At 37.7% G+C, this 19826-nt stretch overlaps 1 protein-coding gene across 2 annotated transcripts; it reads left to right on the forward strand.

Annotated features, from left to right (window-relative positions):
• The first annotated feature begins 209 nt into the window (after nucleotides 1–209).
• Nucleotides 210–15305, forward strand: LOC141427180 (short transient receptor potential channel 4-like). Of its 2 annotated transcripts, none has more exons than XM_074086415.1 (15): nucleotides 210–696; nucleotides 775–942; nucleotides 1023–1155; nucleotides 1428–1629; nucleotides 1992–2218; nucleotides 6749–6891; nucleotides 8558–8677; nucleotides 9373–9523; nucleotides 10937–11137; nucleotides 11489–11616; nucleotides 12080–12229; nucleotides 13411–13582; nucleotides 13836–13951; nucleotides 14628–14786; nucleotides 15003–15305. In XM_074086415.1, the coding sequence occupies exons 1-15, from the start codon at nucleotides 298–300 to the stop codon at nucleotides 15204–15206; spliced, it is 2673 nt and encodes an 890-aa protein (XP_073942516.1). In that variant the 5' UTR covers nucleotides 210–297; the 3' UTR covers nucleotides 15207–15305. The 2 variants fall into 2 exon arrangements, with proteins under 2 accessions (XP_073942516.1, XP_073942520.1); XM_074086419.1 differs by having other exon boundaries at nucleotides 210–690.
• The last annotated feature ends 4521 nt before the right edge of the window (nucleotides 15306–19826 follow it).

Genomic DNA, 19826 nt, shown 5'->3' on the forward strand with positions numbered 1-19826 from the left:
AACAGTATCTAAGCTAATATAAGGCAACACTGTTAGGGTTCCTTGTTGGACTATCATACATGGAACCTTAAAAAGGTAGCATGGGAAATTGAAATGACACCATGGCAGCATTATTTTAAGGTTTTACGCATTATGATTTCTTTCCAACTTCTTTTTGAACTTCTTTCAGTATCACTTGTCAGATCAATGTCAGCTGACGAAAGAAAAATATATAATAAAACTTGTTACAACTGATACAATAAAATAATATAGTGTGTGTGAATTAGAACTACATCTCTTCACACACCTTTTAGAAACATGAAGTCATCTGTGTCTAACGTAACGGAATCCATAGAAAATAAAAGCTTACCCAGTATTCCAATTAGGACTTCGATTCTGCAAATTCAAGATGAAAAACAAGTGCGTGAAAGTTACCCGCAGTATGAAGCAATACCTATTTTAAGTGAGCAAAGATATAAGCCTTGTTCCAATCATTCCGCCCCAAATTTCTCACAAAATTTACCGTACACACCGTACATAAAAAGTACTAAAAACTCATTAAATAGCGCTGAATCAAGTTCAAGAGAAGGCAGCAGTACCAGCAAAGATTATGATAACGTAAAAACTAATATTAAGTCACAATGGTCTCAAAAAGCTAGTCTGCGCAATTTCTGGTCCAAAATATATCAATACGAACATCTTGGTAACTTGGTAAGGGTGTGTATACTTATTAAATTACCATGAATGTTTCTCCAACCTCCGTATTTAATGGAATGAACCCTTTATTTATTTCAGTTGAATGAAGAGTTCATCGTGTTGAAACCAAAAGACAGCGTACATTTGCCAATGCTTTTACCTTATGAGGCAGAGTTTTTACGACTTGTGACAGAAGACAATGTCTCCTCAGTGCAGACTTACCTTCGAGAGCACCCGGGCCTTAACGTCAACTGCGTCAATTACCAGGTCAAATCAACAATGCTACAAACCTGATATTATAAGTCACATGGCAACTGTATTAACCACGATATTAACCTTGAATGTAGGGCGTATCGGCACTTCACATAGCTGTAAAAAATCGTTCCGAAGCAATGGTCGAATTTCTCTTGAAACAGCCAAATATAGAAATCGGTGACACAATAATGCATGCAGTTCGAGAGAACAACATAAAAATACTGGGTAATGCTTTTTACGTTCGCTTGTAGATGTAAGTACACATACGAGTAGCTGCATATTTAATTTAGGTAGGTTTTTAAGATGAATACATTAAGACGTTAAAATTACGAGTATTTTACTGTGGACATGATAAGACCCTGCTAAATAACTGTAAAATAAAATGTTTTACCTACTTAAAAGTATATCAGAGTTCATAATAAACTTGAACTAAAACAAAACACCAAATATTTGGTAGTAAATATTACTTACAAGTAACTTGCAACTTATAATTTCAGTCAAGCTTCTAGATACTCAGAAAGAAATTTGCCCAGGATTAGAATTCGCTGGCAGCACTCATTCACCAAATTTCCCTGAGCACGTGACTCCATTGATCCTTGCAGCTCAGAGCGGAAACTACGAAGCAGTAGCGTTACTTGTGCAACGAGGTCACACGATACCTGCACCGCATTTACCAAATTGCCTTTGTGCGGATTGCAAGTCAGTAAACTCTATTCCTTAAATATATAACTCAAGCACCCGGCCCCGGATCCGCATGGGTATAAGTGGGCACTTCACACACATTTTTCAGATCCGCTTCCTAAAAACTATACCCGCACGAATCCCAAATTTTTTTGGTAATATAACCTATTATGTTACTCAGGATTGATGTAGTATTTTAATGGTAAAAGAATTATTTTTTGAAATCGATCCGGTAGTTTTTTAGTTTATCGTAACGAACTTCCAAAAACACAAACACCTAGACAAAAATACAAATCTTTCCTTTTTATAACATTAAGTATAGAAGTATAGATTTCGAAGTAGGTTATTTCTTGGCAACCGCTACGTTTTTTTTTCCGAAGGCTATCGCTAGAGACGGACGATCCCCTACGAGCGAGTAGCGCTCGGCTTGCCGTGTACCGAGCGATCGCATCCCCCGCCTTCCTAGTACATGTGTCCTCAGACCCCATCCTCGCCGGATTCCGCTTGACAAAGGAACTGGCAGCGAACGCTGCAGCGTACAGGCAGCTGTCGGTTGCGTATAGCAAACTGAGTGAGGAGGTCAGCGCGTTTGCTGTGGATCTTATAGGTAAACTAGCTGTAGCCCGCGACTCCGACTGCGTAGAAGTATAAAAAATATCGAAAATACAAACTGAAATATAGATGCACAGAAAAACCAGAAAAATAAGACCAGCGCTGGGAATCGAACCCAGGTCCTCGGCATTCCGTGCCGTGTTCTATACCGCTACACCACCGCTGGACAACAATACAGACACGAATTTCTCCTATGCACCTCATATCTCAGCTTGTGTTATTTCTTATTTAGCCACTTAAGCAGCGACACTAGCGACATCTACGCCGTAGCCCTCATCGACAAACTTTTCGGCACTCCATCGGAACTAACCGCTCACCCGGACAAGAGATATCGTTATTCCCAGCGCTAGTCTTATTTTTCTGGTTTTTCTGTGCATCTATATTTCAGTTTGTATTTTCAATATAGGTTTTACGGGATGACCGTAAAAGTAACAAAAAAATGGGAATTGAAATAAAAAAAAAATACAAAAACCTTCATGTATGTACCTACCGAATATACACAAAAAAAATCATAGAAATCGGTCAAGCCGTTTCGGAGGAGTTTGGTTACAAACACTATGACACGAGAATTATATATATAAGATTAATTTTCATAATTTATTTAAGATTAAACATAGAGGTGAAGCAAGGTTTTTCCGAAATTTCCAAGGGATAGGGTATAAAAGGGATTATATACACAAATATTAGTAGGATGACATATTTGATTAAAAGTGGCTCTATCTTCGTAACTTTTTCTGTACCGTGATTAGAGACTTCAAATTTGGTATGCAGTAGGTAGTTGAAATAACTAAAAACCGTTCTCCGGAATAAAGAGGCTTTTTACTACCTGACGCAGACAACGCACGACGCACAACCTTTCAGCTTACACCTTTGGAGCTATAGACACTGGAATTTTGGTAGACATGTTTCTTATGGATTATAGAAGTAAAAGTGCACTAAGAAGTAGCTAAGAAGGGATTTTTCAATTTATCCACAATATAGAATTAAAAGGGATTTATGTTTTGTTCTGAAACAATTTTTTACCATACATTTGAATGGGTACCTAATTTCATGTAGCATGTTATTTAATATAATGAAAACTATATTTTGTTAATGCCATACTTAGGAGTATAAACAATTATGTAGCGCTTATTTTCTTGACGGAATATAAAAGTTATATTCACACAGCACTTTTGCTCTTCTCATATCTGCACCAATGTACTCGTACCTAGTATTGAGACATCTGACATGCAAGCAGCAGTAGCAGCAGCTTTCTGCTGCTCTAGTTAGCGTAGGATTATTCATGCTATTTCTTAAATTGACATTGCTATAATTATAATCACGGCTGCTAAAAAACTTGGTGTCCTATATAAGGTGAAGCGGTATTTCTCACCAGAGCAGCTTTTTACTCTTTACAAAGCGCAGGTAAGATCGTGTATGGAATACTGCTGTCACCTGTGTGACGGTTCCGCCAAGTACCAGTTAGCCGCGTTGGATTCGGTGGAGCGCCGGGCCCGTGGACTCTTTGGTGCAAGCCCGCTGATCGGGAACAAGTTGTAGAGCCTCGAACACCGTCGTAGAGTTGCTTGTCTGTCTGTTTTTTACCGGATACATTTTGGTGAGTGGGCGCAGGAATTACATGATCTAATTCCTCCATCTCCATTTTGCCAACATACTTCCAGGCGGGGGGGGCGTCTTCACCCTTATGTAGTTAGCGTTCCATTGGCCCGCACAAAGCGGTTTGCGTCATCTTTCATAATTGCTAAGGAATGGAATTCGCTCCCATCATCTGTATTTCCGGATAAATACAATCTAGGGCTCTTCAAGGCTAGAGTGAATAGGCTGTTACTGAACCAGTGAGATACACCTTTGGCCTCATCTGCACTTAACATCAGGTGAGATAGGGGTTAATCACGGTCAGTATATGTGGAAAAAAAACTAGGTACATAAAAATAAAACCTCTTTAGATAAACACTGGCTCCTGTTAATTGTTATACACCACTTTGATTGCAAACATTTTACAAGTCTCAGTTAGTGTTTTGCATATGTGGTATGTTTGCGCAAAACACCACAAAACGTCAAGTTGGTGTTTTGCGTTTTATACATAGTTGTGGTTTTAACGTGTACCATATTAGGCCTCATCTTCGCCTTCCATCAAGTGAGATTGAAGCCTAAGCCTATAAGCCTATAGCTTGTAAGCCTATTTTTTATTTAAAAAAAAGTTCGTATTTAGCGTAATCGGCTATTTAAAAATGGCCGTTATTAAAAAAATCCGCAAATAACCAAAAAACCTCGGGTTGGTATTTCGTGTTTGTGGTATTATGCGTCTAAAAGCATGTTTCTGGTTGTCCGGAATGTCTTTTATCCTTGGTGTCCACAATTGATCATTTTAGGCATAATAAGGCTGTTCTAATACAAACAGTTTCTCGTCAAAAAAAAAACAAACTGAATCCCCTGCGTGCCCAGAAGTATTGTGTCTGATCTCTGTACTCTCTTTTTCTTGGACGTTATGCTATGAACCTTGCGTTTTTTGTAGGCATGGCATCCAAGGTCTACCCTCAAAACGTTGTGCACCGATCCCCTTGAAATTTTCAGGTCAGCAGCAAATTTTCGAATAGAGCGGTGTTTTTTCCGCCGAACTCGCTCTCTCTCAATTTTTACTACTCTATCGGTTCTAGCTGAATGTGGCCGACCGAATCTATTCCTGTCCTCTACGGAGGAGGTCTCTTTATACCTTCTGATTGTGGTGTAAACTAGATTGCGTTTAATTCCAAGGAGTTTAAAGTCTTGAAGATAGCGCCTGGGCTATCGCCATTGCGAATTTTTTTGATAATCGTTTTGCGAAGCGTTTCATCGTGGATTTAAAGAAAACCACAAATACCTTGACGATTGAAATGATTGCATTTTGTTAACGTTAACATATTTTAATAATTAAAATAAGAATATGATGGCTTGTAGTCCGTATGTCTTTAGTAGCCTGGTCATTCTACAGTTTTTTGATAATAATTCGATATAAGGCAATTTTTTTATATACCTCCGGCTTTTACGTGTAATTTTTAAGAACTTACCAAATTTTCGAATCCACCAAAATTTAGTTCCGGAAGATAGTAACAAAAAAATTACTTTAAAATAGGTGATATTTTTTGAGCAAAAATGTTATCAGTAAATTTACTGTCAAAATATGTTTGAATAATTCAGGTTTTAGACCTGCAAGCTGAATCCACCAATATATCTAACAGGAAATTTTAAAAAAACACTAAAGTGATTATTTCGTAATACGTCTAATTTCTATTATGAGAGAAATAATATGAGATTTTTTAAGTCACATATTATCAAGAAATAGGATTTCAAATAATTAGCATTTAAAATCCAACATACCTTTTATGCCACTATCGTAGCTAATTTGCAATTTACACTTTTCAAAATATGAAGCTTTTTTTAAGTTCCTTTAAAAAAAGTGGATTTGAATTTTTTGTGTCAGTGCAGGCAAGCCACTATAATTACTTGCTCCAGATTTCACGTGTACTTAGATAAACTTTGCACTTGATTGTCTTATGTTGGAAGGTATGCCATAATATTTTTGCCTACGAAAAGTAATTAATATTTAATTTTATATTTATCTTTACTACTTAAAAAGCATGTTCCAATACCGGTATTGCCGGGTTAATCTAAATGTTAACGTAATTTTAGTTATAAAAATTCCCATGTCAGCGACATTGTATATATTTCTTATGAGAATAAATGATCTTTAAACCGGAAAAAAGTGGATTTGACATGTGTTACAAAGAACGTAAATTAAACTATTACAAAGTAAATAGGCTTAAAGCAATTTCGCCTGATTTTTACAGAATGATTAAAGATTATTTTTTGTAACATTTTACCGTCGCGTTAAGGTCGCGGTGATAAATTTTGGTGGATTATTGAAGAATATATTCGCAAATAACCTGACCTAATTTTTAATGAAAATAAAAATTGCTTATTTGAATTAATGTTGATATTACTTAGAGCAAAGGGGTATAGGGTCAGTGCAAAAAGATGTGTATTCGAACTTATTGGACACGGTGTACCTATATTATGGTAAACAGCCGCATATTAGTACGGAACCCTACCTACACTACGCGTGGCCCGACACGCACTGGGCTGTTTTTTTTCTGCCACATTCAAGGAGCGCAGACTTGTGTGTGTGTGTGTGTGTGTGTGTGTGTGTGTGTGTGTGTATGTTTGTTACTCCTTAACGATAAAACGTCTAAACGGATTTGGATAAAATTTGATGTGTATGGACGTCTCATAGGCTACTTTTTAACCCGATATCCCACCGGATCGAAATGGACAGGGACATGGGGAAATGGACATGAAATTGGGCGCGGTGTTCTATATGCAAACGTTAATTAAATCCAAGATACATTTTGGGAGTTTTCATGATTAGTAAAATCTCGGAATTCCAATTCATCTGCCGGATTTAATGGTTTACACGTGCGAAGCCGCATGCAAAGTCTAGTTATATAATTTTTTTATTTTTGAATTAAAACGAACAATTGTCAAAAAGGTTGCTGTCGAACATCAGGAGAAGTGGAGGTGATATTAAAACAGACTTGCAACCAGGACCGGCGACATTTTAAGCTGCCTCGATTGCTGATGGCGGTCGACTACAAACAGAAAGAATTTGTAGCACATCCTAGTACGCAAATGGTTGGTAGTTAATTACGTGTAAGTTACCTAACTTACAAACCTTACAATGCGTGTTGTCTATAAACAGCTAGGTACCAACAGTCTGTTGAGTAAATGTGATGACGCTGATATAAGTATATACTTAATTTGTTCTCGAACAAGTAGAGTCTGGCTAAAGAAAGATGAACCTACAAAACCGCGGCAAATTCAAAAAAAATGATTACACCAGGTATCACCATAGAATAAGTAATAGTTCAAGTACAGAAACTTCTCTGCCGTACAAAAGTGACGATTAGGCATAAGAATCGTGCCTACTTTATGCTTCCCTTATTGGAAAATAAGTAATTATTAGAACGATATGTTGAACATAAAAAGGTTAATACGAACATTTTTGAGAAAAAGTGAATCTTAGGAACCACACTGGTATTGACCAGTTCTGAAAGGGATATTAGTATCAAAATATTTTGCCATGTCTACTAACCTACAAATTCGGTCACCGCATCTAAACAATCTTTTTAGGGTTCCGGAGCCAAAATGGCAAAAAAGGAACCCTTATAGTTTCGCCATGTCTGTCTGTCTGTCTGTCTGTCTGTCCGTCCGTCCGCGGCTTTGCTCGGGGACTACGAATGCTAGAAAAGCTGTAATTTTGCACGGATATATATGTTAACTATACCGACAAAAGGGTATAATAAAAAAAAAAAAAATTTTTAGTGTACCTCCAAAGTAAAATGGGGTGATTTTTTTCTCATCCAACCCTTTAGTGTGGGGTATCGTTGGATAGATCTTTCATCAAAATCATTAGGGGGATGCTAAAACAATTTTTCGATTAAGTGATTTGTTTGCAAAATATTCAACTTTAAAGCGCAAATTTTCATTAAAACCGAGCGCCATCCCCCCTCTAAAATCTAAACCGGTGGGTGGAAAAAATTTAAAAAATTCAGGATGGTAGTAAGTATATCAAACTTACAAGGAAAACTATAATGGTTAAGTTTTCTTTAGTATTATTAGTAGTTTAAGAGTAAATAGCAGCCTACGGTATAAAATATACCTAAACTTGGAATATTCCGTACAAAATACGAAATCCTTGGAAAAATATTACTTAATTTTTTTTGTAATGGCTACGGAACCCTATTTCGGGCGTGTCCGACTCGCTCTTGGCCGGTCTTTTTTATTTCAATCACGGCACGGTGCATTAGTGCGCATAAGCACGGATTATCAGGCCGTGCATTATTTAAGCGTGCATTAACAAGTCGTACATTTACTACACCCTTTGCCCATGACGTTTGAATAATGTTGCCACTCAAATAATAGCTGGGTTGAACTTTCATTAGCCAAACTATACCTAATAGATAAAGCAATAATGCTTAATTTAGTCAATCCTAAAATTTCACAACTTTTTCTATTTTACAAATTTTTCTTATATTATTTACATAAAGTTTAGGCACAGATACCTACCTACATAATAAACACTTGCATCTAACCATCTAACAGTGAGACATGACATAACCGTGACTCAAAGAAGAGAGGCAACAGTTCAAATAGTCCAACACATCATTCATTTATATTTTTTACAGTTTCATATATCATTCTAGTGATTTTAATACGCTCTCATAGAGCCAGAAGTGTCAGAAGGTCGGCGAACTCCCTTTGCTCAGAATAGCAGTTAATTGTTCGTCACTGTTCCCAGGTCCTTGAATCCTATTGGTTGGGAGACTGGTTCAGTTGGAAGAGCAAGTCCCTTTTGACGAAAGGATTTATTATAACGAGTCGAGTTTTCATAACGCCGCTCATTTTATTTATGTGCGTGGTAAGTGTACAAAAAAGCAGTAAATATTCTCTGTAATTTAAGTCCCTTTATGTTCGTCTTAGTGACTCTTAGGATTCCGCAATGGAAGAACGAACCCTATTCTACGCTTAAAGGCTATCTATATAATGAACTAAATTAGGCTTCATAATTGCTTGAGTGTGAAAATAAGGCCCGATTTAACATCGCTCAGATAAGATGTTGAATTAGCTTATTACAAGGATACTTAATGTCATACCATAAACTTGGATTAAGAGGCTATTAACAATCCTACGTTCATTTTATTTAAATTTCCTAGACATTTACAATGGAAAACATACTTAAGTAACCTATATTAAAGACGGATCTGTGGTGTGAATGTTCTATGCTCGATAGGAACAGACAAATAAAGTACCTATATTTCGTATAGTACCTATCTTACGTATAGGTACTCGTATGATACATCCCTTTCTAAAGCCGTCAATTACTCTCGGCTGCTTCTGCTGTGGTTAGTCAATTGTCGTCGACTGTGAGAACGTCATGTTAAATCTAAATGATATCGTTAAATCGTAGATATTCAAAAGACCAAGTACAAAGCTACCCAGGCAACAAAACAGGTCGAAGTTTACCGGCATCGTTAAACAGGCACCTCCGCGCCAGCGCCGCAGTGACAGATTATATCAGCACATATTTTCCTACGAATGGCGGGCACGTTCCAGGTAGCGCCGAGGCACCGGCTCGTTAGCCACTTCCAGATACCGTTGAACAAGCTGATTACCCACTCGGCCGCTTACTTCGTATTCCTGGCCCTGGTCTTCTATATCTCTAATCAAGATAAGACCAGACAGAAACGGGGACCGCCAAATACAGGTTCATGCTTTATTTACTCCCATTCAGATACAATGATGAGATTTTTTGTCAAGATTATCGCAATTAATTGTGCGCAACAGTGTAGGTCAATGGATTAGCGTCTGTGCCCGGAACTGTTACGGTGGTACTGGTACTTCACTTCCTGTTTCGTGTTCGCGTATATCAATGAAATGCACAATGTATGTACCTACACACTTTATATTTGCCAATTAATGTGGACTATTTTCCATTTGCACCGAATGACAGTAAATCTTTTTTCGTGTCGTACATATACAAAATGTTGTTGTTATAAGTTGTCATGAGCATTTTAATTACTCATAAATACGGCAAACTGATTAAAAAACTCAAACATAAGGAGGAGTTTGTATACATACGACATTTAAAAAACACCGATTGAATACATATTTGCTGATTTAGGCAAGTCGAAGGCCAATGTATGGTCGGGTCAGGCTCGAAAAACACTTCCCCGAGCCGTACACTTTCTTTAAGTGCACTTTCCGATAAATGTGCACTTCCTGAAGGTACAATCTCCCAATTGGGGCACTTTTTCGAAAGGTGCACTGTTTCAAAAAGTGCTCTTTTTTAAAACGCACACTCCCAAAAGGTACACTCGCAATTGGGGCACCTTTTCGAAAGATGCAGTAGGTATTTCAAAAAATGTACTTTTCTAAATTTCACAAATTTGGTATGAGTAAGTATGTGTATTATTTACTCCAACAAAATGGTGAAAAAATGGTGAAAGTTTTTTTTGTACCTGTCATAAAGTGGGTTGATTTTTTTTTTCGCTCCAACCCTGCTGTGTGGAGGGAGTGTCGTCAAATAGGACTTAGTAAAATGGTACGGGTATTCAAATGCTATTTTTCGATAAAATCAACAGTTTCGTAAATAATCGTTTGTAAACTTCAAACATATGCGCCCCCCCCCCCTTCTAACTTCACACTCGTTTCTAACTTCTGAACCTATTGTGAAGATTGAGCAACTACGGAACCCTACACTGAGCATGACTCGACATGCGCTTGTCCGGTTTTATTAAATTTAGATTTAGTATAGCAAAATTTGTACTTAATTTGAGAAAGTGCAGACGTACCTACCTATCCTTGAACTAATACTGTTATATTTAAGTATAATATACAACTAAATCCATCTGAGACCAACACAAGCTAATTTTTACAACGAGCCAGCAAGTTTTTTATAACTTGTAAGCTACGTGTATGGTTGTAACGAAAGATTACTTCTCAAGCTAAAATAACTATAATACGGCGTATCGGCAAAACAAGGTAGAATTTGGTAGAACAAACAAAATAAATTTCTAGGGTACCCAAATCCACACAGAGTAGCAAAAAAAAACATTTATCAAGAATTTGATGCCATACGCTTAACACACTATTCAACGCTCATTTTCTGCCTGACCAGGGGCTGAAGCTCCTGTGATCCTATACGTGTGTGGCTACGTGTGGTCCGCAGTGCGCATGTGCGTGACCCAAGGTCCCCGACGGTACTTCTCCGAATCTTGGAACATCTTCGACGTCACTATGCTGATGCTATTTGGAGTGACCTTCGCCCTTTGGGTAGCGGCTGCCAGGGATGTCGCTATCAATGATGAAGAGGAAATGGGTAAACAGAATACAAGTTCTATAGATACTTTTTTAAAAGATAAAAACTTCGCATACAGATCGCAGCAAGACGTAATTTTAGAGGTATCCGGGATCACCGCGTCTAAGATACTAACTCTACCTACAAGAGTAACAATCTGCCAAACACTGACTAAACGCAGTGTAAGGTTCCGTAACTAATGCGACAAATATTCAAATATTCAGTTGTGATCGACTATATATAATTCGTTAACTTGTAAAGCCTACTTTACGCACTAATTTTCCTATAAATAGTCCAAGTCCAATCTAGTGTTATTCTTTTGAATATTTTTTGCATTAGAAAATTAGGCTTACCCAATTATATTGTCGACAGAACGTAAATATTGGGACCAATATAACCCTACCTTATTGGCGGAGGGCACATTTTGTCTCGCTACCATACTTGCGTACTTCAGACTAATGCTGTTGTGTCAACTTAATTACCATCTTGGACCACTTCAGGTACGAGTGTAAAGCTATGACTACAAGAAATTACTCTTCTCTTTTACTATGGTTTGAGTTTGTATACCTATCCATTATTATCCACAATAACCAGGAGATTCTTTCACTTATAATAGAACATTGCAGCAGGCCCAATGTGAGACAAACTCGCGCTGTGGGCGGGCACCATACCTCCACTTGAGAACATACAAAAAACTAATCTTGTTTTTTGATGTGCTTTGGCCATGGAATTTTATAGTTGTATTCACGCAATTTTGAGTACAGTCACCAGCACAAATATCTGACACAACAAAGGGTGCATAAATATCTCATAATACTCGATTTCTGGGGCCGTTAAGACGTATCAGACATTTTTGCACGTTACGCTGTGGCAGATAAGTAATAATGCAGGTGACTGTACCTTGCGGTGCTCGTTCATAACGATTGAATAGCGCCAGTTTCTACTTAAATAAATTATCCGTAGGTATCCTTAGGGAAGATGACCGTGGACATCTACAAATATTTGACTGTATTCGCTATTATAATAAGTGCATTCGCAGCGGGTTTGACACGGTTCTATCAGTATTACGACGGCATGGTGTACGAGGACGAAGCCGGAATGAAAACAGTTCAGGTGTGTCTAGGATTGAAAATAACTAACTTACATAACTAAGTTCATTAGGTATTTAGAACTGATGAAGCATGTTGCGGATGAATTTAGTGTACCTAATGAAAGTTTTTATCTTAGCTTATAGTTTAGATGTTTGTCTTAGTTTGTAGTTATAGGTTTAAAATATTTTTTTAAATATGTAGGTACAATTAATATGATTATGAAATAAAGAATATATTTTTGGGGTCCAGAACTTGAATCTTATTTTATTTAGAGAGCTGTATCGACAACTGCACAGAGAAGTAGTTGTAGAGTTAGATATCATTTTTTTCATCCTACTAATAATTATAAATGCGAAAGTTTGTGAGTGAGTGAGTATGTTTGTTACTTCTTCACGCTAAAACAGCTGAACGGATTTGGGTGAAATTTGGCAAAAAGTTATTTTATAATCTGGATTAAAACATAGGACACTTCTTATCCCGATATCCCCACGGGTGAGGGATAAAATCTAGAAATAACAACCTCTGGGCTTAGAGTCACGAAATTTGGTATGGATTGAATGTTAACAAGGTTACCTTTAATAAACATTTTTTATTTATTTATTAGGTAGCTGGATTTCTGGAATAACAGATAGGCTACCTTCTATCCCGATATTCCAACGAGATAGGGATAATATCTTGAAATTTTAACCGCTGGGTTTAGAGTTTTGAAATTTTGGTCAGTTGTTCTTAACACAACCTCAATGAAGACCATGATTATAAATTTTGGGAATTCCCAGGGGAATTTTATAAAATCCCGGAAATTCAATTGTAACTGCCAGACCGAATAGTTTACATGTGCGAAGCCGCGTGTAACCCTTGGGTAACCCCTAGTGATAAATAATGATAATAATTAGGGAAACTAAAGTCCACTGTGCATCTTTTCTCAAAAATTAGTTTCGAGTTAACTACTGGGTTAATTTTTGAAGTACCTATACCTATCTATAGTCCTAGTTGATTTCCCGAAAAGTTTTTACTGATCAATAGAGAACCTTTACCTTAGCTGAGCACCTAATTACATACTAACTCCCAAAGCCCGTTTAAGTAGACCATGGTAGATCGCGGCTATCGCCATTTTGTACGGAACGGACATACAATGAAAAGACGAAAACAGTTGAATAGTCAAGTTATTTTTAACGTCATCTAGGTATCTTGTGTCGTACACAGGTATCCTCATTTACCAGCTTATCTGATACTCTGAACACGCTGTTCTGGGCACTGTTTTGTATGGCACCGCTGGAGAGCGCTGATGTTATTCTCGAGAACAGAAGCTTGAGGGACAAAGCCCACCGCAATCGGCATACGTACACTGAACGCATTGGATACTTCTGCTTTGGAAGTAAGCATAGCTACCATACCAAGAAAAAATGTTAAATTTTATTTCATTTCTTTAGGTAAAGGATATACACTGCCTGATTAGGTATACAGGCTAGGCAACAATATCGAGTTTTAACAAGACACACATTATCAATCAACCAATCAAAGCTTCAAAATTTACCTACATAGCAAATTTTTCGTAGATGCAGTACCTAAGTAAAAGTGTACCTAAGACTAGATTACACAAAGGATAAGTAGTCCAAAATTTGTTTCAGTCTTCGAAGTAATATCCGTGATTGTGGTCCTGAACATGCTGATAGCGACCATGTCTAACACGTTTCAGCGAGTTATAAACAACGTCAACACTGAGTGGACTTTTGGAAGGACTGAGGTGAGTTTTACTCATACCTGGGACAATATTTTTTCATCACTTAAGCTCTGATAGTAGGTTGCATTTAACTTGAAATCCGTGTTGTACCTAATTCTATTTACATCTTTAGGGATGTAAGTAAATTTAAAAATCGAATGGTGCTCCTTTGTATTCACGAACTGATAAACAAGAAGATTGTAATGCGTAATACTTACCTCCAAACCTCCATGGTGGCATAATGGTGCTGGCTGAATGTGCCAAAGCCAAAGAGCGCGAGGCCATAAAAAAACGGCCAAGTGCGAGTCAGACTCGCCCATAAAGGGTTCCGTTTTTTGCCATTTGGCTACAGAACCCTAAAAACAAAATCCAGTTTGGCGCAATAAGTTTTCTTCCGCTGTTACAAATTGCGTATACATTTATAACGGTTTTTCTTTATTTCCTCGCATTTGTGATGAAAAGTAGTGTTCAAGTAAAGTGTAAATGATCAATTACACCCGTCTAAATATCTTGGGTCTAATTGATCACTTACAACCCGTGTTTAACAATCTACTATTGAACCGTGACCAGTTACTACCGAGTTAGTAACAGTGTTAGAGTTGTATGGATTTTTACTGGTAGGGTAGCGATCCATATATCTCTACCAGTGGAGATAGTCTGGTGGATCTTTATTTGCAAAAACATGTTGCTTTATTCACAGGTGTATTTAAACTACATATCTCAGACTACACTCCCGTCCCCCTACAACCTGATACCAACCGCTTCGGGGGTGAAAGGAGTAGTCGAATGGTTGTGCGCTAAAACACGCAGGCAAAAGGGGGCTCGAGTCCCATTGTCCTGCTCTCAGACTAGTGATACGGTAAGATTTTTTATTATTGATATGAAATAAGGTAAACGTCCGAGTGCTCGACATGCTGATACCCAATAGTTGACACCCTACTGTCGCTTTTATTGCTAATGACATAAAATTAAAAATTGTAAACTAATGTTAATGGTAATTATAGGGAGCATTACTGCAATTTTCTGCCGTCAGAGTGCAGCACTAGCACAAAATGAACACATCCTTATATTTTAGGAAACTGATATTGAGGCACCCGTACAAAAGGAATACGCAGTGTTGATGTCAGTCCTCGTACAAAGATACTTCAGGGACAAGGAGTCAGAATCGTCATGCGGCGGAGTGGAGGGAGAAATAGAAACGCTACGGAGAGAGCTCACCGCCATAAGGACGTTACTGGAAAAAACATCAATCAGCCAGAATCAAACCAATCTAGAATAGGTTTAAAAACATACAACTATGTATTAATTTTACAAGCCGTTGGATTAAGAAAACTCTTCCAAATAATTGTCAGATTATACCTATTTAATTATGCCAGGATGACTTGGACTTAAATCTTTGGAACCCGGAATGTTAAGAAACCTGCGTTTTAGGGTCCTAAAATAGCCTTAAATTTTAGATAGCCTTAAATTTGCCTGTTGCTTGTCCCACAGCTCAATGGGTATACAAAAAATAGTACTCTGTGTCTTAAGGGCGGTAAATACGGAATTACGAACGAGAGTCTATTAGAGAGAGGCTTTAATGAGTCGATGTTCGTAATTCTAGTACCGCCCGTGCAACATACAATGTTTTTCATCACATTTGCGAGTAAAATTTTATATTTCTAAAATAAAAAATATAATTCTTCCAAATATTGGCGATACCTTAGGCTGTGCTCTTGGTAGCGCCGCTCTCCCCCTCCCCCTCCCGCAGCATGCGCCGCAACGTGCGTGTGCATGTGCTCCTGCAGCAGCGCGCGCAGCACCATCAGTACGGGCACTGACTCATTTACCGACCTTGGGCTTCATGACAAGACAATTTTTTTTTAATTTATTTATTTTAAAAACAATTAATTATTACATTTAGTGTTATTAGTACGAGCAATGACTAATTTACCGACCACGGGTTTCATGACAAGCACATTAAGGTCGAGGGTTTTATTTGGGGGTTGCAACCAAGGTAGCCTGCATGTTACGACACTGTTTACGAGCAAGTGTGATGAAAAAATGTTTTTCTTTATTACATCCTTTCCTTCGAAATGTAATAGGTCCCTACTGCGCTTGAGTAAAACCGCATTTAGCCTTTCGGGCTCCCATGCTACAAGTCTGAAAATATTATACCTAACACCCTCCTTATCAACCCAGTTTCTTTAGTCCTATACTTAATAGTCCTGACAGGCGAAATATCGCTAGAGGGCGTTAGTATCGAGAGGTCCATTTGACGGTACAATGAATTCAATTCAATAGGAGAAAGTGGGTCCATCAATTTATTGATGATTCTGCCAGTGTCGAGGTTGACTGAGACAGGGCAACTAGGTGGACGACTTGTTCGATAACCTGCCAGTTTTCGGTGAGATAACTACGCTACCAGTTACTATCTGCAATGAGGATACACTAAGTTTCAAGAACTAATCAACAAATAATATGAAATAATGATAGGTCACAGTAAGATATCACAGGTCACTACTGGTAATAAATTATAACAAGAATGAACGTTAAAAAAAACTACTGCATTTATAATTTGATTTTATTTTTAGTCAAAAATTTGTCTAATATTTCACAAAATGGAGGGAACGCTAAAGTAAGAAGAAAATTAATATTAATAGGACGAATAATATCACGAGGGAGGATATCATATAAAGGAACAGATATTTTTGGACAGTTCAAAAACATATGTTCCAGAGTGCCATCAGCCAGCCACATTCACAAATGGCATTCTCCCTTATTCTAAGCTTTGCTAAAAATACAGAAGAACAAAAATGGCCCAATCTTAGTCTAATAATGATGCCTCCATTTAATTTAGAAAATTCTCTATTGATAAAAAACCATGGTCTCGTAGCTTCCAAAATGTCTTCCCTTAAATTAACCGAGATGATTGTCACAAATCATTTCAATTTCCAAACATTTGAGGTTTCACAAGGGCCTTAATGTCACGGCTAAAGCATTTATTGTAGCCAGAGGAACCTAGATAAATTGCTTGTCTAGCACATAAATCAGCTATCTCACTATCCACAATGCCACAGTGACTCCGAATCCAGGCAATGGAAACTTCAAGATTGGCTAGATGAAAATGACGAAGAGCATCTTACCATATCATGCTGGTAGCTACATATAAAGCCACCGCTTCACCAGTAAAAATAGAACAATGAGGATGGCTTTTAAAATTTAAAATAATTTTAAATTTGTGAATCCAAACAAACAGCTGTCGAGCCTACAAAGTCTACATTTGAGGAATCCTTTAATATTTTAGCCAGTCCTTAAATTTCCTATTCATAATTTCAATAAATTCCGAGTTGGCACTCAAAGATCAAAAATAACATTTGGCTGGAACATTAAACTGTCATAATCAAAACAAAAAAATGGGGTTTTTATACAAATAGGGGCACACTTTTTATAAGATTTAACAAGGGGAGAGAGGGCCTCATTCACCCAAGATCTAGAGAAAGAGAGTTCTGCCAAAGTTTTACACTTAGCCATCAATGGATGAAAAAGATATTGTGTGAGATACGTTTGGAAAAAACCTGTCCGCTAAATACTGTCGACGAAGAAATAAACGAGGTTCCCCACATTCAACCTGTAACACATTTATAGGGGATGACTTCATAGCACCAGATATTATGCGCAGGCACCTAGACTGAATTCGATCCAGTTTTGCCAACGACAATTTACTTCCAAAGTTCTAAAACAAAACAAGCGTAATCGAAATGACTGCGAACTATTTGCGTTATAAAGGATTTTTGGAGTTCGGACTTAGCTAGAATACTTCTGTTTTCCACGATCCATTCTAGTCTATTTTTAATCAGATTTTCCAATATTTTTGCTGACACTGAGGAATGAGGATAGAGCTATTGGGCGATAAGATAAGAGATCGTTAGGGTCCTTTCCAGGCTTCAAGATTGGACGTTTTCCAGAAGGAGGGTATCATACCAGTTATGAAAATATGATTAATAATTTTTAAGAAGATTAATTTGACAGCCTTCCAAGATTTCACAATGAAAGAATAAGGGATCACATCGATCACAGGAGAAGAGTCTCCGAGTAAGGAATAAGTCATTCATTCTGTCCATTTCTATGGAAGAGATGGAGGAACTGGAGGAAAAAGGTCCTCAGAAGGAACAAAAGGAGGAGAGTTTATCTAAAAATTCAGCTAGCCATGGATTAGCCTTCGGCGAAATGCCTTAAATTTTCTCCAAACTAGAGTGGACGGGAACCGGGGAGATAGAGATTTACAAAAATTAGGCCAACCCTCTTTTTTCATATTAGATAAGTCTCTTCGCTTTTGCAGAGGATTTTTTGAATAATCAGAATATCGCTCTATTATTAAATTACGCTCACGAACAATGTTAGTGCATTCTGAATCCCACCACGGAGGAGAATGGATTTTATTACGAGCAGAATTTTTTCAATGAATTTTTCTGCAGCAGAAAGAAGACATTTAACGAAGCTATCATAAACATAAAATGGTCTAAGATTTTGTCGTTGGGGACTCGTTAAAAATTATCATTCAGAGCGCACCCATTAGGAAGGGATGAACGGGGCAAACTAGTAATTTTCTTTCTAGACGGCGAGGTTTTTTGGGTATAAATAGTTTTTCTATAAGATTGTTGCGCAGAGGAACCAGCATCAATTTGTATGTAATTGGAAATCGGAGGAAGAGAAGAAGGGGTTAACGGGTTAACCTTTAGGGAGGAGATGGAGCTTTTTGAGCAACAACGGAGTAAGACATGCGAGCCAGACGGAAGCGTTAAGAAGCCTCTATGTAGCCGATATTTTCTTCAGACATGACAACTTTAATAGCTTTCTGGCGGGCATATTCAGGGCAGGATTGATCTGTAGCATTATGGTTGCCAAGACATAAAAAACAACTGCTATTATTGTCAGTGATGGAACATGACTCACCGGAATGAGGTTGGGCACATCGTTAGCAGATAGGTTTGGACCTGCACTTTTCAGCAATGTGACAACATCTTCTGCACTGAATCGACGGGAGACCGTAAGTGTACACCGGGATAGATGAGTTATAGATGTATATTCTTCCCGGTAGGTAATACTTGGGAGTGAAAAGTTGGTGCATTTTTAAGGGAATCCATTCGGAGCCTGACCATCTCTTTGTACTTTTCTTGATAAACGGCGGGCTTTAATGATTCTACCACTAAATTCAGATTCTAAACCGGACGGAAAAGGCATTCCTTCAACCAACTCTTCTAGAGACCACTCCGTAGGGATATCATCACCACCCCCATACGTGATTGATAATTTGTTTTCTGAAAGAAAACTAGCAGAGAGGAAATTATTGGCATCCATCCAAGGCAGATTTAAAATTCACAGCAATTTTTTTGCGACCAACTGACTTAATCGAGCCTTCCACAATATCCTGAACATTATACTTGTGAAGTAGTTGGGCCACTTGTAAAACCTGTAAGGACAGGCCTGATGACAATTCCGGTTACATGTTACTAATATGAATCAAGAAAGGACCCTTAGCAGTGTCCCGATATTTCAATTGGGGGTCATCTGGATCATACTCAGGGGATATATACAAAATTTGATTGCTATCTTCTGAACTTTTGGTTTTCCTGGGACTGGAGAAAATAATCGACGCCATTCGTTTTTTATTATTATTCAATTTATTAATAACCCCATCGTCTGACTGTGATTGAGAAAAAAGAGAATCGTCAATGGCATCGGAAAACGTCACAGAATTACCTTCATTATTTATATTAAACAATAGCTTCCCTCGATCGGGAGGTTCCTTAAATTATCAGACATTTTGGAAAATAATCCAATTGGAAAGAACTATTTAATAGATATAATTCACATCAACTATCTACCATACAACGAAAGCAAAGCTACCCAGAAATTC

The sequence above is a fragment of the Choristoneura fumiferana genome, chromosome Z (genome assembly GCF_025370935.1).
Source record: "Choristoneura fumiferana chromosome Z, NRCan_CFum_1, whole genome shotgun sequence".
In the NCBI taxonomy this organism is placed as follows: Eukaryota; Metazoa; Arthropoda; class Insecta; order Lepidoptera; family Tortricidae; genus Choristoneura; species Choristoneura fumiferana.

Excerpts from the sequence above, each read along its gene's own strand:
- LOC141427180 (XM_074086415.1), top strand. The coding sequence starts at position 298 with ATGAAGTCATCTGTGTCTAACGTAACGGAATCCATAGAAAATAAAAGC. Across the intron at positions 943-1,022 it reads TCAACTGCGTCAATTACCAG|GGCGTATCGGCACTTCACAT; the intron begins GTCAAATCAACA and ends CCTTGAATGTAG. Across the intron at positions 1,630-1,991 it reads TGCCTTTGTGCGGATTGCAA|GCTATCGCTAGAGACGGACG; the intron begins GTCAGTAAACTC and ends TTTTTTCCGAAG.